Raw genomic sequence first — 23,264 nt, 5'->3', positions numbered from 1 at the left:
CAATCCTAGCATTCCCAGGGCATCAGTCAGTGTCTACAAGGAACAATTTTCAAATATTAAAGCATGTGAAAAGACACGCAGGCCAAAACTCAGAGCTCTCTAGGGACTGTGACCTCTTAAACGGAATATATTCTGACATTTTCACAGGCTACATGAAAGAATTCCAGCAGGGTCATTCCATTTGGTAAACTTCTAAACAAACATTCTGTCATTTTAGTTTGATTTATAGGTTTTGGTTTGGTTTTTTTATTTTAATTATCTGCTTATTGTGAAGAGATTAACATGGGAGACATGACCTGTGACTGACTCAATTTAAGGCATCTAGTATATGTGAAAAGATCCTGTTAGAGGGCTTGGCATTTGAGTGATTACAGGAGATATGGAAAGTATGTTTTCCTTTAAAGAGATCTCTTGATCAAACTGTCTTATTCTAGCTTTTTTTCCCCTGAAATGCCTTGTGGATAACCAAATGCATAGATAGAAAAGAATGTTGAGTTAATTTTAAATTCCACTGTGTAATTGTTTTAAATTGCTAGAACTAAATCCTAGCTGCATATGTTGTCATTGAAATGTTAGCTTGTGATACAGCCACTGCAAGAAGGTAGTGTAGTGCAAACACAACTGGTAACTGGTGTGCAGTATTTACTTCAGCCTTTTTGCAAATCTTAGGTAGCGTGGTGGATGACCAAATACTGTCCTTTAAAAATTATATATTTTTTTATATATATGCAGTTAAACATATATAATATAGATAAAAATATTTTTATATATATACACTTCTAAAATATTTGGTTAGATGTCTATATGGGCAAGGCTGAATGGTAGGGAATTTTCATTTAAACAGTGAACACTGCCAACGTATGTCCTCCCTTAAAAGGAATTTGTGGAGGTTTTAGTGGGAGGAGCAGAACACACAGACTTACAAATTTGATATCACTGTAAGTGTTTGGGGTTCTTCTGGGAAGAGTAACTGAGGGAGGTGGTGACCATAATTAGGATTGTTTGGGTCTTTGGTACCACAATGGTGGAGAATATAGGCCAAACCGTCCAGTCCTTCTGAGGTAATTCCTTAGTCATAGCATAGTACACAATGCTATTTCAAAAATTACTCAAATTTTTCGATGGACTTTTTGAAAAAACAAATAGAAAGATATACTTGATGTTTTACTAGCAAAAGGATATGAAGATGAGAGACTTGAATGTTTGGGCGTTTGTATTTTAAATACAAGCATAAGACTGTATGAGATTTACTGCTGATTTGTTTGACAAATGTGTTAAGTGTTCAAAGCAAAGAACTTATGTACTGGTATAGGTTTTTTGAACAAAACAAGAAGGCAGAATAGAAATCTATTGTAAGTGGCAACTGGAAGGGGAGTGGAGGAACAAACAAAAAACTGCAAAGCAAAAACCCTTAAGTTAACAGTTTGAGGTAACATTCTTACTGTTTAAATAAGTAATAGAAGAAATTATAAAATGGATTATTTAAATGAATGTTTTAGTTTGTGTAGTCAGAACACTATTTTCCTATGTGAAGAAATTACTACACAATGATGAACTGGATAATCCTAACATGATAATAGAGGACCAAGAAATTCATCAAGGTGTGTATAAAGCCAAGATGAAACAAGTCTTTGAGTAATGAGGCTTTTTCCCCCCCCCCACTTCAAAATCTTGTGGTAGTGAAATAGATGAAATACCTTAGACTTTCCTTTTTTTTTTTCCCCACTAGAATTTACATTAATCTGTAGGGTTTTTGTTTTATGGGATTGCAAAGGAATGAGCTCCCTATGATGTGAAGAGTTGGAACGTACTGTTAAAGCAATTGCTGCTTAGTTACTTCATGTTTAATGAGGTTGTAAAGTTGCTCACAGTTAGTGATCTCACTCACCAGATCACTGATACTGAAAAAGATAACGGGTCTATTCTGAGTGGCAGACAGGCAGGCACTATGGAGGGTACAACGTTGCTGCAGTTTCCTCCTGTACATTGTGATTTTGGCAAATATCTATTAGGCACTTCCTCTTTTTAAATAATGCTTTTTCTGTAGGCTGAAGGTTGGCAAAACGCTTGAAGGTCTGTGTTGAGGGAGGATGGAAAGAAAAAACATTGATTACCTTAGATTAAAAGTAAACAAATGTTTATGAAAAACTAGTGCAATACGTTGCTATGAAATAAGATGTTACTGGATTTTGGTTTATGGAACTGACAGGGATGTTCCATTCTGAAGCCTTTTTTCTTCATTTCACCCACTTGTATATTTTCTGTTTTATGGGTTGTGTTCTATTTATTGTATAACTGCTAAATTGAAGAAAAGGCTTTAAAAAGTAAAGAACAAACAAGTTGCTATTGTTTCACGAATAACTGTTCTAAAGGATTTTTTGTTACAGGACCAAATGGGTAATTTGAATGGGAAAGTATTAAGTTCCCACCCTTGAAGTCCTTCACCAGTTCTTTTAAGACAAATGTGGAATTAGCATCCTTGAAAACCAACAGTGAAAGTTACTGCTGTACAAAGCAGTTTTTATCTGTCAAAACAATGACCTTTGAGAAACATGGGAAGTATGTTTAAAGTATCAACATGGTGTTGGTGGCTGATGACAGGGCTTCTGCTATTTTGCAAAAGCTTAAAAAATTACTATCCGATTTGAAAGTGCATAAGTAAATCTGAGAAGTAGGTATGGTGCTTTAGCAGTCAAAGGTAGGAACATACGTGAGCAGTTGAAGGAAAGTTACGAATTTATTTTATTTAGTAGGGAGAAGGGAGCTCTTAAATGGCAGGTGGATTGGTTTTCTGCGGATCATGAGGAGGCACTTTGCCTTGATTGACATGGGACCAGCTCGTGACTGGAAGACACCTTTGCACAGCTGAGTATTGTTAGTTAGCAGATGAATTCAGTACTTGAATGTGCTAACCTAGTACTGTAGTTAGGAATGTGAGAAAGTTGCTCATAAAAACATGTGCTTTTCCCATGTTACAGTGCTGCAGCTACATCTACTGAGGCGGCAGTTGTGAGATGCCCTCAGGTGCCTGTGAAACTGTCTCGGAATTTTAGACTTTTCTAATAGACGTGTTGAGACATGGTGATTATTTCTTCTTTGAAGGTTTGTCACTAAAAATAGTAGAACTATATTGTTGATCACTCAAGTAACCAGTATATCCTAATTATCAGTTGAGCTTGGATTAATGAATATTCAAGACTGCTGGGAAAACAAGATGTTGTTGCAATACGAGTCTTTTTTCATGACGTGGGGGATAAATGTCATTCTTCATGCAGGGATTTAAGACAAACTGTTCCCTGGGCAGAGCATCTGGGCATTCTGAATATTCACAGTGTATCTGAATGTGAACAGAAACTATTTTCTTCTTCCAAGGTATCTTTTCTTCTTCTTGGTTATATCTGCCCCCGCCCCAACTATTCAATATTGGATAGCATTTATTGGCAACTACAATATTTGGTTACATTGAAAATATGCAGCATCATTTTGACCGTTCATCTCTCCTGGTCTGCACAATAATTTAATCATTCTTATTCTCCATAAATTCTGTGGTTTCTGCTTTTCTTCATAAAGTTACTTGCAAATTACTGTTGAGATTTTAATCAGAATTCTTAAAAAGTGTTTTAAAATATTAATCTGTACATTAGCTTGCATTGAACTGGGAGGTGAATTTGAACCAAAATATTAGGCTTCACTCCAAGTGGCTGAAGCATAAACATATTCGTTTCTGCAAACTGCTGTGGCGTGGGTACCTTTGAAAAAGGAGAGGAGTGGATAGCAGGAGCTCCATGCTACTGCAGCTCATCTTTCTGAACAGGTGAGAAACATTGATGAAGGCTTGAACTGCTGTTACCCAGCTCTATTGCTTTGGTCCGGTGTTCACTTGAGTGCTGGATGCTTGATTTATATAAAGCACTATAAACAGATAGGAATGGATAGAACTACCTTCAGAGCTATGACACTTGAAGGAAAATGTATTACTCCTTGGGTTCTTTAATTACACACTTCTTTATTGGTATGTTGATTTTTTAAATTTCAATATACTCTACTCTCTGCATCATTTTGAGATTGCTTCAGACCAAACTACTGATTTTTCAGAAAATGTGTGAAGTGCACTGTACCATTCCCATAAAATAATTTCTGCTGTTACATATTGTTACACTGTTCAAATATAATTAATCCATCCAAACTGTTAATTTCTCAGTTGGCACAAGAAAAAAGTGGCGTTATAATCTGGTATATCCATAACTGTGTATATTGTTTTTTGGGGTTTATTGGGTTTTTGCTTTGCAGTTTTTTGTTTGTTCCTCCACCCCCCTTCCAGTTGCCAGTTACAATAGATTCTATTTATTGACAGTGTCAGATTTTCATATAGATTTCTCAAGCAGTACATGTTTGTATTCTGTTTGTCTGGATTATTTATTTTTTTCCTGAGTATGTGGAGTTTCTGAACAGTAATTTTGTTCCTTATGCATAGTAAGTGTTCTGGCTGCAGGCAGTGAGGAAGTTCATTTGATTTATGAAGGAGTTCTTCAAGAGTATTTTTTTTTCTCCTTGTGTTCAGTAAAAATCACTGCAAAAGCAGATGTACTGGAATAGTCTATAATTTGTATTTAAGCAAAATCTAATTTAAGATGCTAATTTTTATAGAAGTACAAACAACAGATCTTTAGGCTGGGAGAGCTGCTTCACTTTCTGCTGCAAGAGTTTTTCTTTTGCCTGTATTTTCAGCTCCTTAGGTGTGAAGAAGTCGATATGGCTCTAGTAAGCTCACGTCTCCTTTGAATCTGCAGTTCTGAGCAGATCCAGGTCTCCCTTCTCCCAGCAGTAGGAGAAGCCAGGCAGAGACTTCCCCGTCCTGCTGGCTGTGTCCTGCAGCCCCACACCCTATGGTATCAGTTGCTGGCCCCAGGAGCGCGCGGTGAAGGTGAAGAGCTGGTGTTGAATGATTGTCTTGTAGAAAGATCCAAAGAGGCAAGATGATATTTTACTGGTTTCCACTTTCAGAATTCTGCATCAGGTGTTTGTATATAGATCTTTTCAAATCTGATGCCATGAATGTGAAACGGTTTTTCTGAGTGGAGATCTCTTATAATTTCAGGCTGACGCATTTAAAGATAAAGTAGCGGCATGGAAAATACATATGATAGCATTTTTAGGCCAAAGGGAAGGGAAAATGCACCTGCTGGAGTTACTTGTTGACATGTGGCATCTACTTAAAACTATGTATAGCTGATTTTCTCTAAGTACATGAAATACGAACTAGTCTGCTGTTCCCTCATGGGCAATGCCAGCTAATTAGAGGGGACGCCTTTCCCCAAACCTTCTGGGTTGACACTGAAGTTGATGGCTCATGTAAGATAAATGGGGTATGCTGGACAGAATGGCAGATGAGAAGCTGTGGAAGGAAATACTCCTAAAACTGCTGGGAATGATGAGATATGTAACTGCAATGCAAAAAGGAAAATAATAAAATACTTGGGGTTTAGATATTTACAACAAGGAACAGAATCTCTACTGCAAGGAAAGACATGGAAATAATTACTTTTTTTCCCCGCTTACCTCTGCTAGATAAATGTCTCTGAAACGAGACCTGGGACTGGGGTGGGTGGGAAGGTTCCTCAACATAAGTTTTTCTAATGCCAATCTGCAGGTTTGTTTACTGGTGAAACCTAATGAGTAATGAATGTGCCAGTCAGGCAAAGGTAAAATACTTCTGTTGCGTGTAGCAGCACTGAGGGTAGTGGGGGAAGGGAGAAGGAAGGGAGAAAAGAGAGAGACCTCAGCAGTAGTTTGTCTTAGGTATCAGCGAATGCTGCTCCTTCAGCAACTGCTGGATTTATTTTTAACTGCTTGACTCATTCTTTGTCAGATGATTGACCATCAGGCTGCATATTGAAACACGAATGTGCAGAGGAAGCAAGCGTAACTAAAGGAAAAGGGGGAGTGGTTGTCTGGGAGAAGAGGTGGGATTGGGGAGTTGTGCTTCACATGCTCTGTGCCTGCTGTCTGAGCGAGTTACCGGCTCCAGCGCAGACTGAGCCCGCTGCAGGTCAGCCAGCAAGGAAGGATGATGGCTGCTTTTGGCTGCTCAAAGGCACAGTCGCTCATTTCTTAGGAGAAAGGACCTGGAAGCAGTGCTCGGGACAGCAGTGCGCTGCTTGGTGACAAAGTAGTATTTTTTTTCCTGGATGTTGCCATTCTAAAGGATTCTCATCATGATTGATAGCTCCAAGAAGCAGCAACAGGGCTTTTCTGAGATTTTACCTGCGGGAGATGTTAAGCCACTGAAGGAGAAGGAATGCCTTGAGGTGAACAGCCAGAAAAGTCTCAAGGAAGGTCAGTCACTTGCTGGTTGGGGGACAGAAAACGCAGAAGTACTGGGCAGATTCACTTCACCAGCATTTGTGGTGTAATGCTATATGTCACAAAGAATTTTGGTATATTAAATTAGGTAATGTTTTCCCCCTTAAACTTTCTAAAAGCCAAGTTTAAAGTTTGCCTGAGACTATTAATATAACGATGATAACAGCTTGATATGAAGAAAAATGAGTGATTAAGTACATTTCAGAGTAGCACTTAGTGCTGAATGCATTAAATACTCTGAAATTGTCCTGTAAATATTGCACAAAATGCTTCAAAATGTCACTATTGAAATACATATAATGAAATAAATGTCATTAAGTATGGCACTGAAAACCCCACAAACCTTTAGTTTTAGACGTGTATTACTACCTCATTTTCAGCAGTGCTTTCCTAAGCTGTCTTTCTCTAGAATTCCCTTCTCCCCTCATACTTTAATTTAGACTTGACTCTGCTTTCCAGATGTATGCTTTTCAAATTACATTGTCTCTGTAAATGATTGCTTTTAGACTGTGCATTAAACTGGTATAACACACAAGTATTAGTTTGTAAATAAGCAATAGTCTGAGAATATTTGGAGTGTTCTTTAAAGCTGACAAATGGTACTATACCAGATTCATTTAAAGTAGTATTTGTTAGGCTGTGGCAATAATATTGCTGAGGCATGGAAGTTGTCTTACTCCTTCTAGCTGGAGGTGTTCTTCTTGCTGGCCAGTGTTAAGGAGGAGAAGGAAGAGACCTCTTGAGACCAGCTGCCAGCCCCGCACAGAGCGGTTTGTTAACTGGTGTATGTTAACATCCCAAACTCTTTGCAGTTCAAGACTCGAACTCCAAATTCTTAATCAGAAACAAACTGTATTTGTAGTAAAAAAAAAAAAAAAAAAAAAAATCCTTCTTTCCTTTTACAGCACTCTGCTTTGGCTTTTACTCCAGATACCTCTGGATTGTCTGGTGATTCAGAGATATCTTTCTGGGTGCTGTGGCAAGACTGTCATTATTCCCCTTTCTACATGAGATCATGCCTTTCTCAGAATTTAAATGGTGTGTTTGTTTTGTGGGTTGGTTTGTTTTTAAATTTGGATCTCAATAATGTTCAAAATAGCAAAAAGATAGCCCACATTCATTATTGAATTCAGTAACTGACAGTTTATTTTAAGAAACCCTTTACTTAACTCTTAAGTTAGGGCTAGAGAAAACACTGATTTTTATATAATGTACTGATACCAAAGGTTTCTTATTGATGGGAAAGATAAATAATAGTAAGTTGAGTGGTTGATGCATGCAGCTGTGGCAGGGAGCGTAACAGTTCTGCCTCCTTTACAGCAGGAAAGTACTGATTGAAAGACTGATAGAAGAGAAAGGGCCAACAGTGGCTTCTTTTTCATGGCATTTGCCTTGCATCTCCAAACAGGCCCAGTTAAACCTGCTGCTGCTACCTCTGAAGCTCTGTGGGGCACCATGAACAAAGAAAGAAGGCGAGAAAGTTGAGAGGGACAGAGGAGTATAAGCATACTGTTGTGGGAAATACTGTAGGGGGAAAAAAAACCCTAACTAATTTCAGCTACCAAGAAATAAAGGGAAGAAAGCCGTGAAAAAATTAGCATGGTGGGTAGTGTAGGTGGGCTAATAAGTAACCACGGTAATAGTTACCCTCAGTCTTCTTTGAATGTGTCAGTTATGTAGAAACTGGATGAAAGAATGTACGTTACAATAATGATGGTCTGTCAGAGTAGCAAAAAATCTGCAATTATGGGACATTCTTCCAGTCTAAATTCATGAATATTTTAGTTTAAATTATTCTGTGCATAAAAGATATCATTGTTTTCCACAATCACTATTTAGCACCTGTTCTCCATTTTTGCTTTTCCACAGTGAATATGGCTTATCCTTTTATCTCTCCTAAGTTTGGTGGCCTAACTATTTTAGTGAACCTCTTTTTGAGAGTATGAATGACTACAGGATCTCCTCTTCCAGCCTTTCTTCTTTCTGAAGCTTAGAAAAAACAAGCATTTTCTTTCTTGTAGTATATAGAATGCATTATTGAAAACATTGCAAATTTGCTTGATTTCCATCTAGAGAGACTAAAACAGACCTTTACCTTTTCAGTTTATAACATTACAAAATATGTAGTTTAGGTATTTTGTAGATTTTTAAAAATTCAGTTGCAGTTGTTAATTTCATCCTATTTAAATAACACTATAAAGAACATTAATAAAACACTTCTTATTTTACAGAAGAGTATGTTCTAAATTAGCTTGTTGCATTCTGTGTCTCTCTTCCCTCCCGTCCCCCCCTGCCTCTTTTTCTTTTAACTCAAACAATGATGTGAGTGGTTTTGCCACCTGAATCATCAACCCTTTTTTGTCAGGACACAAAAATACTTATAATACCATCTGTGAATGGGTAAAACTGCAAAAATTAAAAGTGTAGTTTTATTGGCAAACCCAGATGAAGTACATTGAGGTCAAATAATTCAGAAGGTGCTACAGCTTTTGCTTCATAATCTATTTTGCACAGGTTTGATAACTCTAAAAATCCTGAGATAATACAGTGTGCATATTTCAGCAATGAGTAACAAGAGAATTGTTAGGTGCAGTTCTTTTTTTACTTAGTGTTTCTTTATAAAGAAAGAGACTTTTGATGGAAATGCAGATCCCAACACTGTCTTCAGCAAACTGATATTAAGGGCATTGGAAGGTTAGATTACAAGGATGATTTTTTTTTTTTTCGCTTAAGCTAATGAATACTCTTAGAAGGTGCACATAGCATCCTATAGCATGGGAGGAAATCCTCTTAATTACTTTCTTGTAAACAACTTGTATGTTATTGTTGCATATTGTCTGTTCTGTGAAAACAGTTCTTTAGTAATTTTATCAAAATTACCTTTTGTATGAGCAAGGAACAAAAATACTTTTTGGTTCTGAGAATCGTACAGTCCTAACTAAACAGCTTTTCCAGAAATTCCTCTGATATTGACTTCTAATGTCAAGGGGCCAAAACATTTATAAAATTGAAGTGAAAAGCCTTAAATGAAAACAGGACAGCATTGTGCACACAGTTAGTAGTAGAGTTAGTATTATCAACAACACATATATTAGGAATTAGAATATATTTAGACTGCAGATTAGAAGGTTTCTAATGGAGGAGTGAAGTGAATTTAGAAAGTCTGGCCTTGTACCCTAAATTGTTTTCATACAGAGATTGATGAGCTCTTGCAAGAGTGTATGACCATGCAAAACTCTCGAAGAAAGTATTAAATTGATGAAACCAATCAATATGGTGCTATCTCAGGTGGGATTTAAAAGGAGACTGGATCCCAGTTTGTTTCCACCATACTTTTTATATATATTAATCTGAGCTTCTAAATTACCAGTTATTTCAGTTACTGTAAGGAAAAAAAAAAAAAAAGAAACCAGGAAGGAAATTTTCTTTCCACCTTGAAACAGAATTTCTTTCCTGGATTTATATTGCTTTTTAATTTTACTGTTTTGTGAGGAACTGGAAACTGGCAAGTGCGAGAAACAGGATACAGGGCGGAATGAGTGAAGCACAGGGATTTCTCAGGTGCTTGCTGGAAATGCCTTTGTGCTGTCTGGTTAACAGATTACCAGATTTAGTCAGGAAGGATTTCTTCCCTTCCTCCCTTGCAATCAAATCAATAATGCATGAGAATTGTTTATTTAACAGTTTTCCTGCTATTGCTGGCATGTTGAGTATTGGTGATACTCTTGACCTCTAGTGCTCTCCTGCGGTGGCATGTTACATTTAAAGATTCTACTGTTGGTTTCCTGGGGATTTTTTTGTTTGTTTGGTGTTCTGGGGTTTTTTTGTGTTGTTTTTGTGGGGGTGTTTTGTTGTTGGCTGTTTTGTTTTGTTTTGTTTTGTTTTCAAAAAGCTTTTAGGTTTTGTTCTATGGTGTTTGGAAACATATTTCTTGCCCCCTTATCAGTGGCAGTCTATCAAGATGTTTCTTGATACACAGATAATGAGAAAAATACTGGGAAAAAAGTATTATTCTTGTCGTCTTAGTTAATAAAGGAAGCACTATAAATTCGGTGATCCTGTGAGGCTGTGTTAACATTATTAACTTTATGTATCTACCATAAACAGTCTCTTTAATGACAGTGGGATAATTGTATATCTTAGTAAATCAGCACTTATTGCACAAAACTTTCTTCTTCAGTGTAGCCCTTAAAGTAGTAATAAATATATGGTAATCCCATTAAAATAAACACATGCTTAAATACTTCGATAAACCAAGGCCACAGTGTATTAATTTGATTTTGTATGTAATCTGTATACAAATAGAGGACACAGCAGCTAACCAAAAGTTCTAAGGAAACTTGCTATGGCAACTATGAGATTTCTTAAAGGTTTTATAAATGGTTAGGATTAAGGCTGCTGCTGCCAAAAGTAGGTGTAGTCTCATCCGGCCCTACTCTGCTTAACTGCCAGCCTCTTTCTTGTGTTGGCATTAGTAATTATGCAACCCTGAAGTGAGTAGGATCAGTGAACAGGTATTGCTGAGGACTGTTTATTTCAATAGTGTTAGTTTTCAGCCAGATCAGAGCACTGACCGGACAGGCTGTATCTTTGCCAGTGTTGATGCAACAGAAGCAGCTGGGGTTGGAGGGAGGAAGAGACCATTGTCTTTTCATCAGCAATCCTGTCTTAGATCATATTAAGTTATGAAACCACACTCTGAAACCACTGTTTTGTTGCTGTGCCGGACACTGCTTCTTTCCTTTCACAGAGCATGCAACAAAACACGTATGTACCTCAGCCTTTTTAATGCCAAGTCCTTCTTAATGCAGCAACTTCACTGTCACTGCAAGCAATCTGACTCATCCACTGAGCAAGCATCTGCAGAAATCTGATGTTGTTGTCTGCATAGCAGAGTTGACACAATGCCATTGCTTACATCCCAGTTTGCAATAAAGCATCTTAGTGTAAACCCACCTTCCTTGGTGTTTGGAATTAATGTGTAATCTCATGACTTGGAGGATCTGCTTGGGTATGCATTTTGTTTCCTGGCTCGACTGTGCCTAGGAAAAGCATGGAAAATGGAGGGTAGTACCTGCTCGAGAGGGTTTGGCTGGAAAGCATTTGTCATCATTCAATGTAATATGCTCCAAATCATTGCAAAGCAAGTCTGTAGTAGATGTAGAATTTGAACGCAAGTTTCATGAGTCCCTTACAGCACACTTCTAGGCTGATAGTAGTGTGAGGAAATGCAGATTATTTTTTTTTTTAAATCAGAAGACCATACTAAGCAAAGGAATACTTGCAGGTTTAGAAAATGTAATTACTGTTACTATACTTAAGGTATGCAATTTTACAGACTACTTGAAATGTAGGATTTAGTTTATTCAGACTTTTCACCCAAGATGGTAGTGATTTTTCTTATTTTAAAGATTTAAATAGAATCGTGAAAAGTATAGATTTTACTTTTTACATATACATGTGTGTATATATATATTCATCCCAGCAGACATTGTGCTAATTTGTTTGGAGACTCGTGTATGTTCTGGCTTGTTTCTAAGCAACATGTTCCATAGCAATAGGACACAATACAGATTGTCCTATATCCTAGTCATTTAAGCTTCTCAACTGATGATATTGTTATGCTTTATATTTTTGGTTTAAATGTTAAGTTTACATTTAGCTATCTTTTCCATCTAGTTTTTCATTTTCTACTTTCAGTATGATGATGTTACTTCTGGAAACAGTTATATGGACATTATTACTGGCTTACAGACAAAAGCTTTAAATCACAGTGGGATAATGTAAAAGATTTGGAGGTCCTGCAGGGTTTCCCTCCAGAATTCTGAAGACATTATCTGAAACGGCCCTCAGTAGTCTCCATTCACATGTTTTACGTTTATCCAGAACATTTCTAAACTAAAATGAAAGTATGACTGAATAATTGCTGAAAATGAGTATGCATCAGAGGCTGTTTCACTTTTCTTAATTATTTTGGATCTAGTGTTAGCAGAAAAATAACATATACAATAATGGGAAAAAAAAACATTAAAAGTATATAAAAATAAGGTGTTTTTTTATTAAAACAAGTAAAAATAAGTAAAATACTTTCTTTTTTTTAAATTATACCCTGGCAAACATGAACGTTTTGAACATTCGCTCATGTTTAGATGATGTCTGATTTCTTTAGTGATGAATTACATTTATTTTAAAATTGAGAGAATTTAACCTACTGTATCACCATCTTCAGGTTGATGGGAGGTACGTAACACAATTTAAAATTCATTTTATCTTTAAAATCCTGTACAACTTATTTAGAATCAGTTATAGCATTTTACAGACAGCTAAATATTTTCATAGCTTTTCCCTCTCCTCTTCCCTATGTGATAAAATTGAAAAGAAGGGTACGTTACCAAATTTCTGATTTTGGACACGTGTGGAATGAGTAATGGCAGGTGCAAAACTAGCTACCATATTCCATAACTTTCCTGAAGTGTGTACCTTGCATATCACCTGCTCTTTCTTTTACTTACTATACAAAACATTCAGATTATTAAATTTTTAGTTTTATTCACAGAGCAAATATTAGTTGAAAAGATTAACTGTTTTTGTCTCTATAAAGCATTTAATTAATTATAGAGTACAACACCCCATATAGAGTTGAGGGAGAAACAATGACACCCCAGGAGAAAGGAAAACATATATCTCTGGAAAATTAACTTTGTGTAAATTACGCTGTTCAGAAAATGCCGTAGGAACTTTTAAGTCCAAGGAGATAGTGTTTGGAGGCACGAGGGTAACAACTGGAAGTGTCATAGAGTTTAGTACTTGATACCCAATTTCTGCAATTCTGTAACTGTTGCCCTGTGCTGTGAGGTTGGTCCAGAATTCTAATACACAGCTGATGCTTAGATCACTTACACAGTCCACCTACCGTCTGATAACATACCCTCTTCTACTTTACTGCCACCCTGCTGTTCATATTATAACTTGTATTAATGTTATGCTCCTGATGCCAAATAAGTAATTACAAATTACTGCAGTTTGAGGACACAACAGAAGAGTTATCTCCTGCAGCGGTGCTTCATTGCAACTACAACGTCTGTTCTTAACATCTATTGCTCTGTGTTTCAGCCTCAAAATGTTAGAGACCTTGGCTGCATAAAAGCTGTTTTAAGCTGGCAGAAAGAAATGGAGCCTTTCTGTGTAACAGCTTTTAATTTAAAGGAAACGGCCCTGTTTCCAGCACTGTCTGTTTCCATGGCAGCCAGCCTAGCAGCCTGCACTGGAGTTTCTAGTGCTCTTGAAAATTTCCAAGGGAGTATGCAGGAATGTTGGACATTACATTTTCCCATTTTTACTTGCAGTTTTAAGGGCTTAAATAGCTAATATCCACTGGATTTTAACTTTGGAAGAAATAATGAGATGATTACATACAGAACATAAAAAAAAAATCTTGATGCATTATTTTTCTTTGTGCTGTCATTTGAAAGAACCGTATGCTGTCTAATGAACCCCTTCTCGATGGTTTAGTGTCTGTTTCATCTGTGTAATTGTTAAATGTCATAGTGTTTATAGGTGTTTCATAGTACCTTCTATAAAAAGATAAAATTTAAATTTGGTTTTAAATTAACAGGATATGTAATTAACTGTTAATGTGGAATTATTAGTGCTGGAACTGCGCACAGTATGAGTTCTGGGGTTTTTTTCAAGACAAGAAGCAGTGGTGAAAGCTTGTCAATCAGTGTAGATAGCATTGTTCCTGCAGGACAACTATCAATTTATTTTTGGCCTCTTTACATTCCAGTGCTTGTGATTATATAGTACTACTTTGAGACATCTTTTCCATAGGATACAAATTACAGATTCGTAACAGAAATTGGTTGCTCAGCTTTGATAATAGCTGTTTGTTCTAAGCTATTTAATAATACACACTATTTTCACTTAATCTGCCATTCACACTGAGTAAGACCTGACTGGACTGCTCTGTTTCTTACCTTTCAAAGGGTGTCATACAGAATGTGATGTCAACTTGCTTAAGTGCCTATTTGTGCCAGCTTTCTTGCATTCAAAGCATCATAGTGCTTCAGCAAGAAGCTGTTGAGTATCTGCTTGTTTTGGTTACTCTTAATTTTTATGCCCCTTTATGGCATAGTGTATGTGAACCTGAACAGTACTCACTGTTTGTAAACAGTGGCATTAGCTTTATAAAGTTTACTGCTATGTAGAAATACATTTCAAAATAATAAAAGTGCATTGGTTAACAGATAACCTATACTTTTTGGTACCATCATCTCCATTCCCTTACATGTAGAAGCATTGATTCCCTGCTACGCTAATACTGGAACAACTATAAGAGTGGGAGCACCAGCCTCTGGCACTCAATTTTTCAGGTGGTGAAAAATCTACACCTCCAGTGAAGTCGGAAGGCTTCTACTGATTTTATGAGAGTCAGATAACCAGATGTTCTTATTGTGAGGAGGGATTATGCTTTTTTGTTTTGGCAGTAAGTATTAAAGAAGCTATCTAAGATTTAATGATCGTTTTACTGACTGAAGAAAACACATGGAAATTTTGGAATCTCTTCAGCTGGTGTTAAAGTGTTAATCTTAAAATCATACACTGACTAGAAGATTAAAAAAAGAATATCCTCCCTTCCCCCTCAGTCAGAACTGGAGTTTGACTGACCTCTCTGTGCGTGGCTTTTATTCAGAAGCAGTTCAAAGACTATTTCTTAGAGTTGCAGTGTTGTGAAGTGGGATTCCTGCCAGATAATGTGAAGTGCAAAATATTTGTGTGGTCTTTTAGACACTAGATTTGCCCAGTGGTGTTAACATAGCCCTTCTTTTCCACATACACTTCAAATATGAGGAACAGTATTACTGATGTTAATAGTGTATTAACATATCTAAATCTTTGTCAATTCTGGGCTTTTATTTTGGAGATCATCTATGATTGTAGGTGTTATGCAGGTAACTGTCTGAATTTAAAAGTGTAAAATTGAGAGGTAAACTATCAGGCAATAAGCTGAATGGATTTACCTGGATAAGAGCAAGCTGTTAAACACAGTGTTTAAGTACCACCCCATGGGGAACTCTGTTTTGTAGTACCTTGTGGCTTTTGAATTCTCCCTTTCCCACATTCCACACTGGTTTGTATGTAAATGGTTCCTTGTAATAAAATAAAGAGAAAAAAACAAAAAACAAAACAAAAAAAAACCCCAAACCCACAACCAAACCCCCCCATCTCCCACACACGCACTACAACAAATAGACTTTGGCTAATGCCTTGGGTTTTTAGATTTTTTGGAAGCTGTCCTCTCCTATCTCATCCATCCTTATTAGATTTATCTCTTTGTGTGTTACTGATTGTTTTAGGAATCTCTTGCTATATGGATTTCTATATATATGATAAGCAAAGCCTGTATTAGATGTAATTACATGAGATTTAAACCAACCTGCATTCTATTCTATAAAGAGTTTCTCACTGAAATAAATCTGCAATTCTTTGCCAAAAGTGCAAAGCAGTGCTCCATTCTCACATTGTTCATTCTTTTCTTTGAAGATAATTTAATGACGTTTTCCTTACTGAAAACTTGCAATTTAGTTTCATGACTCCCGTTTTCCTTATCTTTCTGACTGTTCTTTGAGCTGATTTTTGTGGTTCCCCATTTCCTTTTGAGCCTTTCACAAACCTCATTCTTATTCCCTTCCTTTATACCCACTTCAGGTCAATCTCCAGTATAAAGATATGTCTGTCTGTAACTTGTTTCTGCTCAGTTTGTCTAACTACAATAACAATATAAAGGTCATTACTGGCTGTAGTATGACCACCTGCTCTGACATGCAGACTTGTAAGCCAAATATCCTCTTTGACTAGATGTAGCTATGCAGCTCATGTACGGGTGTTACCATTTCTTTCTCTGAAACATGGCTGCTTTTTACTTTTTGTCGCTGTGGGGGCTAAAAGTATTTTATGTCCTTATGTCTTATATTGAGATAGAAATATTAGCTTTTTCCTGATCTGTTTGCTTTGGAAAAGCAAAAGTTTTTTTCAGATTTTCAACTTCTACAAATAATATATTTAGGGTTTTTATTCACAATTAACTTCTGTTTAGAAACTTGGTTTAATAATCTGTTCAACTGCTTAATATTTATTTTTTAAAAAATCAGACACCAAAATTTTTCTTAACCTCCTTAATTTTTGAGTTTTTTGCAAAAGCAAACACCTGGTTTTCATCCAACTTTGTTTCTGTTTGACCTTCTTGCTCTGGTCAAGTCAAAATCTTCAATGATTATCTTACACCGTCTTTTTAACTATGAGTCATCTTTTCTTTAGTATTCCCCCTGCAGTGTTTCCCTACTAGTCATGCGACAGGCTGTTCTTTCTTTACTATGCAATATATAAGATATTTATTAAATAAGTGAATAACTGAATGTCTATATCTCTTATCTCTTGTGTTTTTCAGTCCTCCCACAGTTTTTATAACTTGTCCAGATACACATGGGACAACTTCAAAATCATCCCTTATTTGCTTTGTGATGCCTAGTGTAGGTTAACAGATGATAGGTAGGCACATAGACAATATGAGAGACAATAACTATTTCTTATATATATTTCCTAAAAAATGCTAAAGCTTCACACCTGAGTGCGTATGGTTTATGTGCAGGCACATTCTTACTGCTCTCCATCTGCTATAGTGCAGTCTGTATTGTCTTGTAACAGTATACATTGTTTGGGATATGGGTCAGTTTTTACTCTTTCTGCAAAGCTTAAGCCAAATATCTGATCATAATGGAAAACACAAATCACAGATAGAATACATTCATAAATTATGTAGCAGGGCTTCCCATCATCTACATTAAACAATTAGTTGAAACCAGTTGGAAAACAAGAGATAAGCTACCTGCATTCTTACCACTGTTTTTTTGCAGAATAGATTTGTTTTAGGCTCCCTCCCCCATTTCCTGGACGAATACCACCTATTATGCCCATGGCCAAGCAGCATAAATTTTCAGGAACTGACAGAAATGGCATCAGCACAAACAGAAGTAACACATCCACTGGGTTGTGGTTTTTACAGTATTGCTGCTTCCATGGCATAGGGCTGTGTGCGAGTGTGATAGCAGAGGGAGGTAGAGCCTTTCCCCCTTTCTGACACACGTCACACTGGATAGCACAACTGGGGAGCTGCAGGAACTGCATTGCACTCAATGAATCTGTACCAGTGCACTCACCGTGTGCAAAGCGTCTTCCTCTTTGGACACACACATGGCGTATTCCTGTCACTTCCATGTTACTAGTGCTGTTGAATTTCAGCAGCTGAATGTACCTCGGGCAGACTCTTTTTCAAGTGTACATTAGGGGAATACATATTAGGAGTGCTGGAGTAATTATTTAGCTTACTTGTATTGGCAAAGTGCAGTGTGAGGCCTTTCTGATTTTTTTTCCTCCCACAAACTTGCCAATGAAAAATCAAAATGCAATAATTGCTAAATGCTGAACTGGTGGGATGATGTGTTTAGACAGTCCAATCTAACCGTATGACCTAACAGTGAGCATTGTCTGTCTTGGTGTAGTGGAATGCCAATAGAAGTTTGATCCTTTTCATATGAAAGATGAAAAGCCTTGGTCTGAAAGTCATGTCAGTATTTCGATCTGGGAAAGCCAGTTCTCTAACTAATAAATAATAAATTTCTGATAAAACTCTGCCTTTCTATATGTAATTTTAACAGTTAAATTAATTTCTTAAAAAAACAGTTAAGCTATTTTTTCCTGCACAAAGACTTTGCACATCACATTTGAAATTGCAGTGATACTTCTTTCAAATTTTAAATATGTAAAGTCTGATAAGATATAGAACCAGTCTCTGTTGACTGTAGTTGGTTTCATGGAGTAGATGGTGTATGTGCTTCCTACAAAATAATATTCCAATTTAGCCAACTGTCCAAATTGGTGAATTAGTGAGGTCTTTCAAATTGTTGTTATCAACTCTGCAAAACAGTGTGATCATTCTGTAGTGTTAAGGTCAATTTGAAAGTTGTTTAACTTTCCCACTTCTGTTTACTAATAACTGAAAGCACCATATTAGCAATGCTTAGGTAGCCATAGCTGAACCAGATACACCAACAAAATGGGTTGTATGATAAAGCTCAGTAAAAAAGAAAGTGAGTAAAAAGCACATTAGAAATAGGAAATATCACATACCACAAATGCATTTTTTCTTATTAGATGAGTTGCCTGTCATATGTTGGTAAATGACTCACATCAGTGATAACATTCCTGTACCTGTTATAATATTTCCAGTAGTTGCTTGTTGATCCACTGCATTCCAGGTGATGGAATTGAAAAAAATACTAATTCTGATTTACTTACTGTGTCTGATGATGTCTATCAGCTCTACCCTGGACATAACTGATGTTGGAGCAGGTCATTTTTCTTGAAGACCTTGAGCCTGAAATAAAGAGGCATATGTTTAAAACTCTCTTGTAACTAGGTAAAGTTTTGGTGGACGCATTTGTAGTGTATCTAGTGTTCCAAGAAAGCCAAATTTAAGTATGGTGTAAATGTGGACTAAATACAGCTGTATAGCATGGATGAGATTCCTGCCCAGAGCAGGACATGCTTTTCAACCCTTTCCGTGGCTTTCTAGTCATGTAAAAGGAAGCATAGTTTCAGCAGAGAACAGAATAAAGTCAAGTTTTAATCCACTCAAGACCAAAAATATTGCATCTGAAATAGAATAGTCTTGCCGTGCTGTTTACAAATTGTCTCTCGTGTCATGAATGGGTAAAACTTACTTAAGATTTTTAAAGGGATTACCTGTTTAGTTTTAAGACTGACTCTGAGCTTTCTTGATTTTTGCAGTTGTAATCAAGAGAATCCAAAACAAGAATGCGTCAGGTGGTTTTGCTTTCCTGTCAACACCCATACCAGTTAGCGAATTTCTCAGTGCTTTGTGCTAGTGCAGTAGGAAATTCTTAGAAGTAGCCTCAGGATGGAAGCTTAACGTTATAACATTATATAGTACGCTTAAAATGCATTTCCGTTCAAATGTGGATTTCTTGAATTTTTCTGTACGAATGGGCTAAGTCCTGACCTGATACATTATTCTTCTTAATTCACGCTTGTATAACCCTTGTGGATTTTTGAAGTTGGATGTACAGTTGCATAAATGTCATTTTGCACACACATATCTGCATTTTTCTGGGCAGATTAGACCAATTGGACTTAACAACCCACGTGATTTTCTGCAGAAAGATTTGAACTTTCTCTACCCGTGCACTGAACTTACTGGGAGTGTGTAGCTATATACACTACGCTGCCAAACCCAACCTGGGAAGCGCTGCTGAAGGGAGTGTGCAACAGCACCAGTTGAGTTGGTTCAAGACTTCAGGCAGCACAAGTTTGCATCTATTAGTTAGAAATATGGTAAGAAGAGGTCACAGCTTACCTGCAGCCACATGAAATTGAGGAAGACCAAAAAAAAAATCATTCAAACTATTATAAAATAATTTTTCAGTTAACATTTTACAGTCATTTAATACTTGGAAAACAGAATTCATTACTTAAAGCAGGTATTTTCAAGTTTCCAGAGAAACTAAATACATTTTGAATGACATTCCACCAATTTACATTTTACTGTTGTTACATTTACATTCTCCCATCTCCGTTCTTTGTAATTCTTGTGTAACAATATTGTAAACTCTGAATAGAATTGTTGTGCCACATCCCTGAAATGTTTGTATTTAAATGCTCGATGTTTGTGTGACACAAGAAAATAATGTCCTTGTTTTCAGGACTTGCTATTCCCGGTCTTAATGCTTTAGCCAGAGGTGTATCCTTCCTGTATTGTAGAACAGGAAATAAGCTGGTTCCTTTTAAATTCTGAAAACAATGAACTTTGTCCTTAGCGTAATTTTTTAGAAATTAGATTCATTTTGATGTTTTCACAATGCATTAGTTTGTTTTGCTTCCTTGTAAAATACAATGGGAATGGCATGTCATAATCATACATCCATAATAAGCTATCAAGGCAGAGTTTAAGAATGTGAGTATTACATCTTTTAATATATTTTTTTCTTGACCATCTCTTGTTGAAAAGACAAAGTTTCACAATAGGGTAATGGCTATATGTGTTTAAGAAATAATGAAGCACTATGATAAATTGATACAGAAACAAGGGGAAGGGGAACATTAGAAGAAACCAAATTTTTTTGTATTTTTTTTTTCCTGGGAACATTTACATAAAAGTCCTAATAGTGAAGCATGAGAAGTTACTTCTGAAACTGTAAACGGTTTTTCTGTATTTGACAGTATTGGATTTATTTGGTCCTTGAAATAATTATGATAACACATATCTCAATTAATCAGGAAAACAGCATTTTCAGATGTTCCGAGAGAGGATAAGGTCTGTTCCTGATTGTATCACTTTTTGGTGTTTTTAAATAAGCCAGGTAAAATCTGGCTTCTCTTCAGTTTCTTTTGTTTCTGCAAGATTTTTTAAAATATACAAGAAGACTTTATATTAAAAAAAAAAAATCCTTAAGGAAAAACAATCAACCAATCAAATACAGGGGTTTTTTTGGTTGGTTGTTTTTTTGTTTGTTTGTTTGTTTGTTTGTTTTCCAAAACGCTCTGAAAACATAATTTCTATTTCAGCATAATGCAGTCAGGTAAGATTGGTTTAAGACATGTAAGAAAGCTACATAACCATTATGTGTTGCAGTTTTCTTGAATCTATTATCTAAGAGTAGCGTTACAAGAGGAAAAAAATATTCCTAGATTTAGATGTATACTTCATATGTCTTATGAGGCCTAGCTGATAGGAAAAGTTGGATGTATGTATGAAATACAGTCCCTTTATCAGATGTGACCAAAAAGCAGCAAACTGCAATATAAATTAGGATTGGAAGCAATCAGTCCAAACTATGTTAATAGCAGTTGATCCTTTATGATAGGTGTCTTACAGGTTACTGTCAGGTCTGTAAACGTATAGAAAAATATTTCTAAAGTTGCAATACTTGGTATCTTTTGAAAGGTTTTTTTTTTCATGCTTTCAGAGGGATAGTACGCTTACATATGAATGAATGATTGTCTTCTTTTGTCAGTACTTCAGCTGAGGCTACAACAAAGACGGACAAGAGAACAGCTGGTGGACCAGGGCATCATGCCACGTAAGACTTACGTTATTTCTAGTAATTTGTATTACTATACTGTATTAATTATGAACTGAATATATAAAATAATGAAGATAAACATTTATGTGAGAATTATTATAAATTACTTTATCATTGAAATGACTTGTGGGATACTTTTGGTAATCTAAATGAGCATGAATTAACTTCATCATGCTTACCTAATGTTTGAGTTAAAATAGCCATTGTGATGAAAACGCAAGGATTTGCAGACATAGTCTGATTCTTCTTTTATTGTCTTTTTTTAAATTATGACTAATCTTACTGAAATAAATTGAATTATATAAATGAGTGGACATCGGTAAAAAAGCCAGCAGTCTTTAAAGAGCAGGATGGCAAGGGTTGCCAAACAAAAAGAAAGAACACACAGAAGTTGTGACTTGTGCGCCAACAGATGTGTTGTCTTTGTCAAATCTTGCATGATGGTAGCTGTGGTGTTACAGGGCCTGAGGCAGTGGATTAGGCTGGGCATCGTACACTGGATTTTATGACGTAATGCAGAAGCTTCCGTGTCTAGGCCTTTCTGAGTATGAATACATTTCCAAGAATATGGGAAGTGGCTTTGGGTTTTTTTGGTGTTTGTTTTTTTCTTTGTTTTTTTTTTTTTGTTTGTTTGTTTTGTTTTGTTTGTGTGTTTGGGATTTTTTTGTTTTCTGTTTTGGTTTTAGAACATTTTTTCCAGTTGGAGGAAGTTCCTGATCAAGTTGCCACATCTGGCAAACTATCCAAATTGGTGTAGAGTTTTGTATTCTCTTCCAAAACAAAGATTACATAGTGGCAAAAATTCAATTCATGCTTTTAGATGCTATCTTTGGAAGAGTTAAGAAGCTGCTGATCCCTTTAGTGTGAAGTGTCTCGTTAAGGCAGCAACATCACCAAGTTCATAAATACATCTGGAGATGTATTTATGATTTCAGGATTTTGTTATGCTGAGCTTCTGAGTCTTTGGCCTGGCTACCTACCATCCTTGACAGCTATGCAAGAAGTTATTAGTTCTTAAGTAAACTATTTTTATCTCTAAGTCTCTTCTACCACTGGAATTTAATTGCAGATCATAGTGCTTTGACAAGCAAATAATGTTTGTAAATCTGGATGTTAAATTCGTATGTCTGAACTCATAGCACTTGTATTTTGAAAGTAAGTAATTGGCATGCTTTATGCAATTGCACTTTATTTCCAGAGTCCATTTTCTCCTTTATTGATTTCAATCTGTTAGAGATGATGGTTGTTTCAGCAGCAGCACTTACAATACCTAAAATCAATTTAGGAATCACAAGACGGTCCCCTTGAATATTTTTATTTAGTGGCCTAGAATTCAACTGCAGTTAACTCTTTCCTTAGAGATGTTTTGGTGTTCCCAATGCTATGCTAATTGTTTAGTATAACATCTTCTGACTTATTTTGGGGATCAGCCTGGCCTAGAATGAGGGGTGCACAGAAAACATTGAGAATCCCTAAATGGACAGTGTGGGATGAGACTGGGCTCGAGATAAGGGATCCAAGTTGTTAAAAGATTCAACTGTGTGAAAAGCGGTTTTTTCTTAAAACAAACAAACAAACAAAAAAATCCAGCCATTGAAACCCCATCAAAATTATGTCAAGTTATTACAAATAGCCCAGTGTGTACTGGTGAATTCTAGCTTGACAGCACAGTATCTTAAGCTATTATGTTCTTCAAGGTTTTTTAGTATGCAGCAGACTTCAGATTGCTTTGTTAAAAGCATC

General features: G+C 36.3%; 1 protein-coding gene across 1 annotated transcript in view; it reads left to right on the top strand.

The window, feature by feature from the left end:
• The window catches only part of MRTFB (myocardin related transcription factor B), a gene marked incomplete at its 3' end in the record, with an annotated part of 58,570 nt that overhangs the window by 7,628 nt on the left and 27,678 nt on the right, over positions 1–23,264 (top strand). The window contains exon 2 of the mRNA XM_082490466.1: positions 21,453–21,518. Within this exon, the coding sequence (XP_082346592.1) occupies positions 21,453–21,518 (66 nt within the window). The remainder of the gene's footprint in view (positions 1–21,452; positions 21,519–23,264) is intronic.

This window comes from Vanellus vanellus (genome assembly GCF_965231255.1).
Source record: "Vanellus vanellus genome assembly, chromosome: 14".
Classification (NCBI taxonomy): Eukaryota; Metazoa; Chordata; class Aves; order Charadriiformes; family Charadriidae; genus Vanellus; species Vanellus vanellus.
This window is presented reverse-complemented; position numbering and strand designations above follow the sequence as displayed.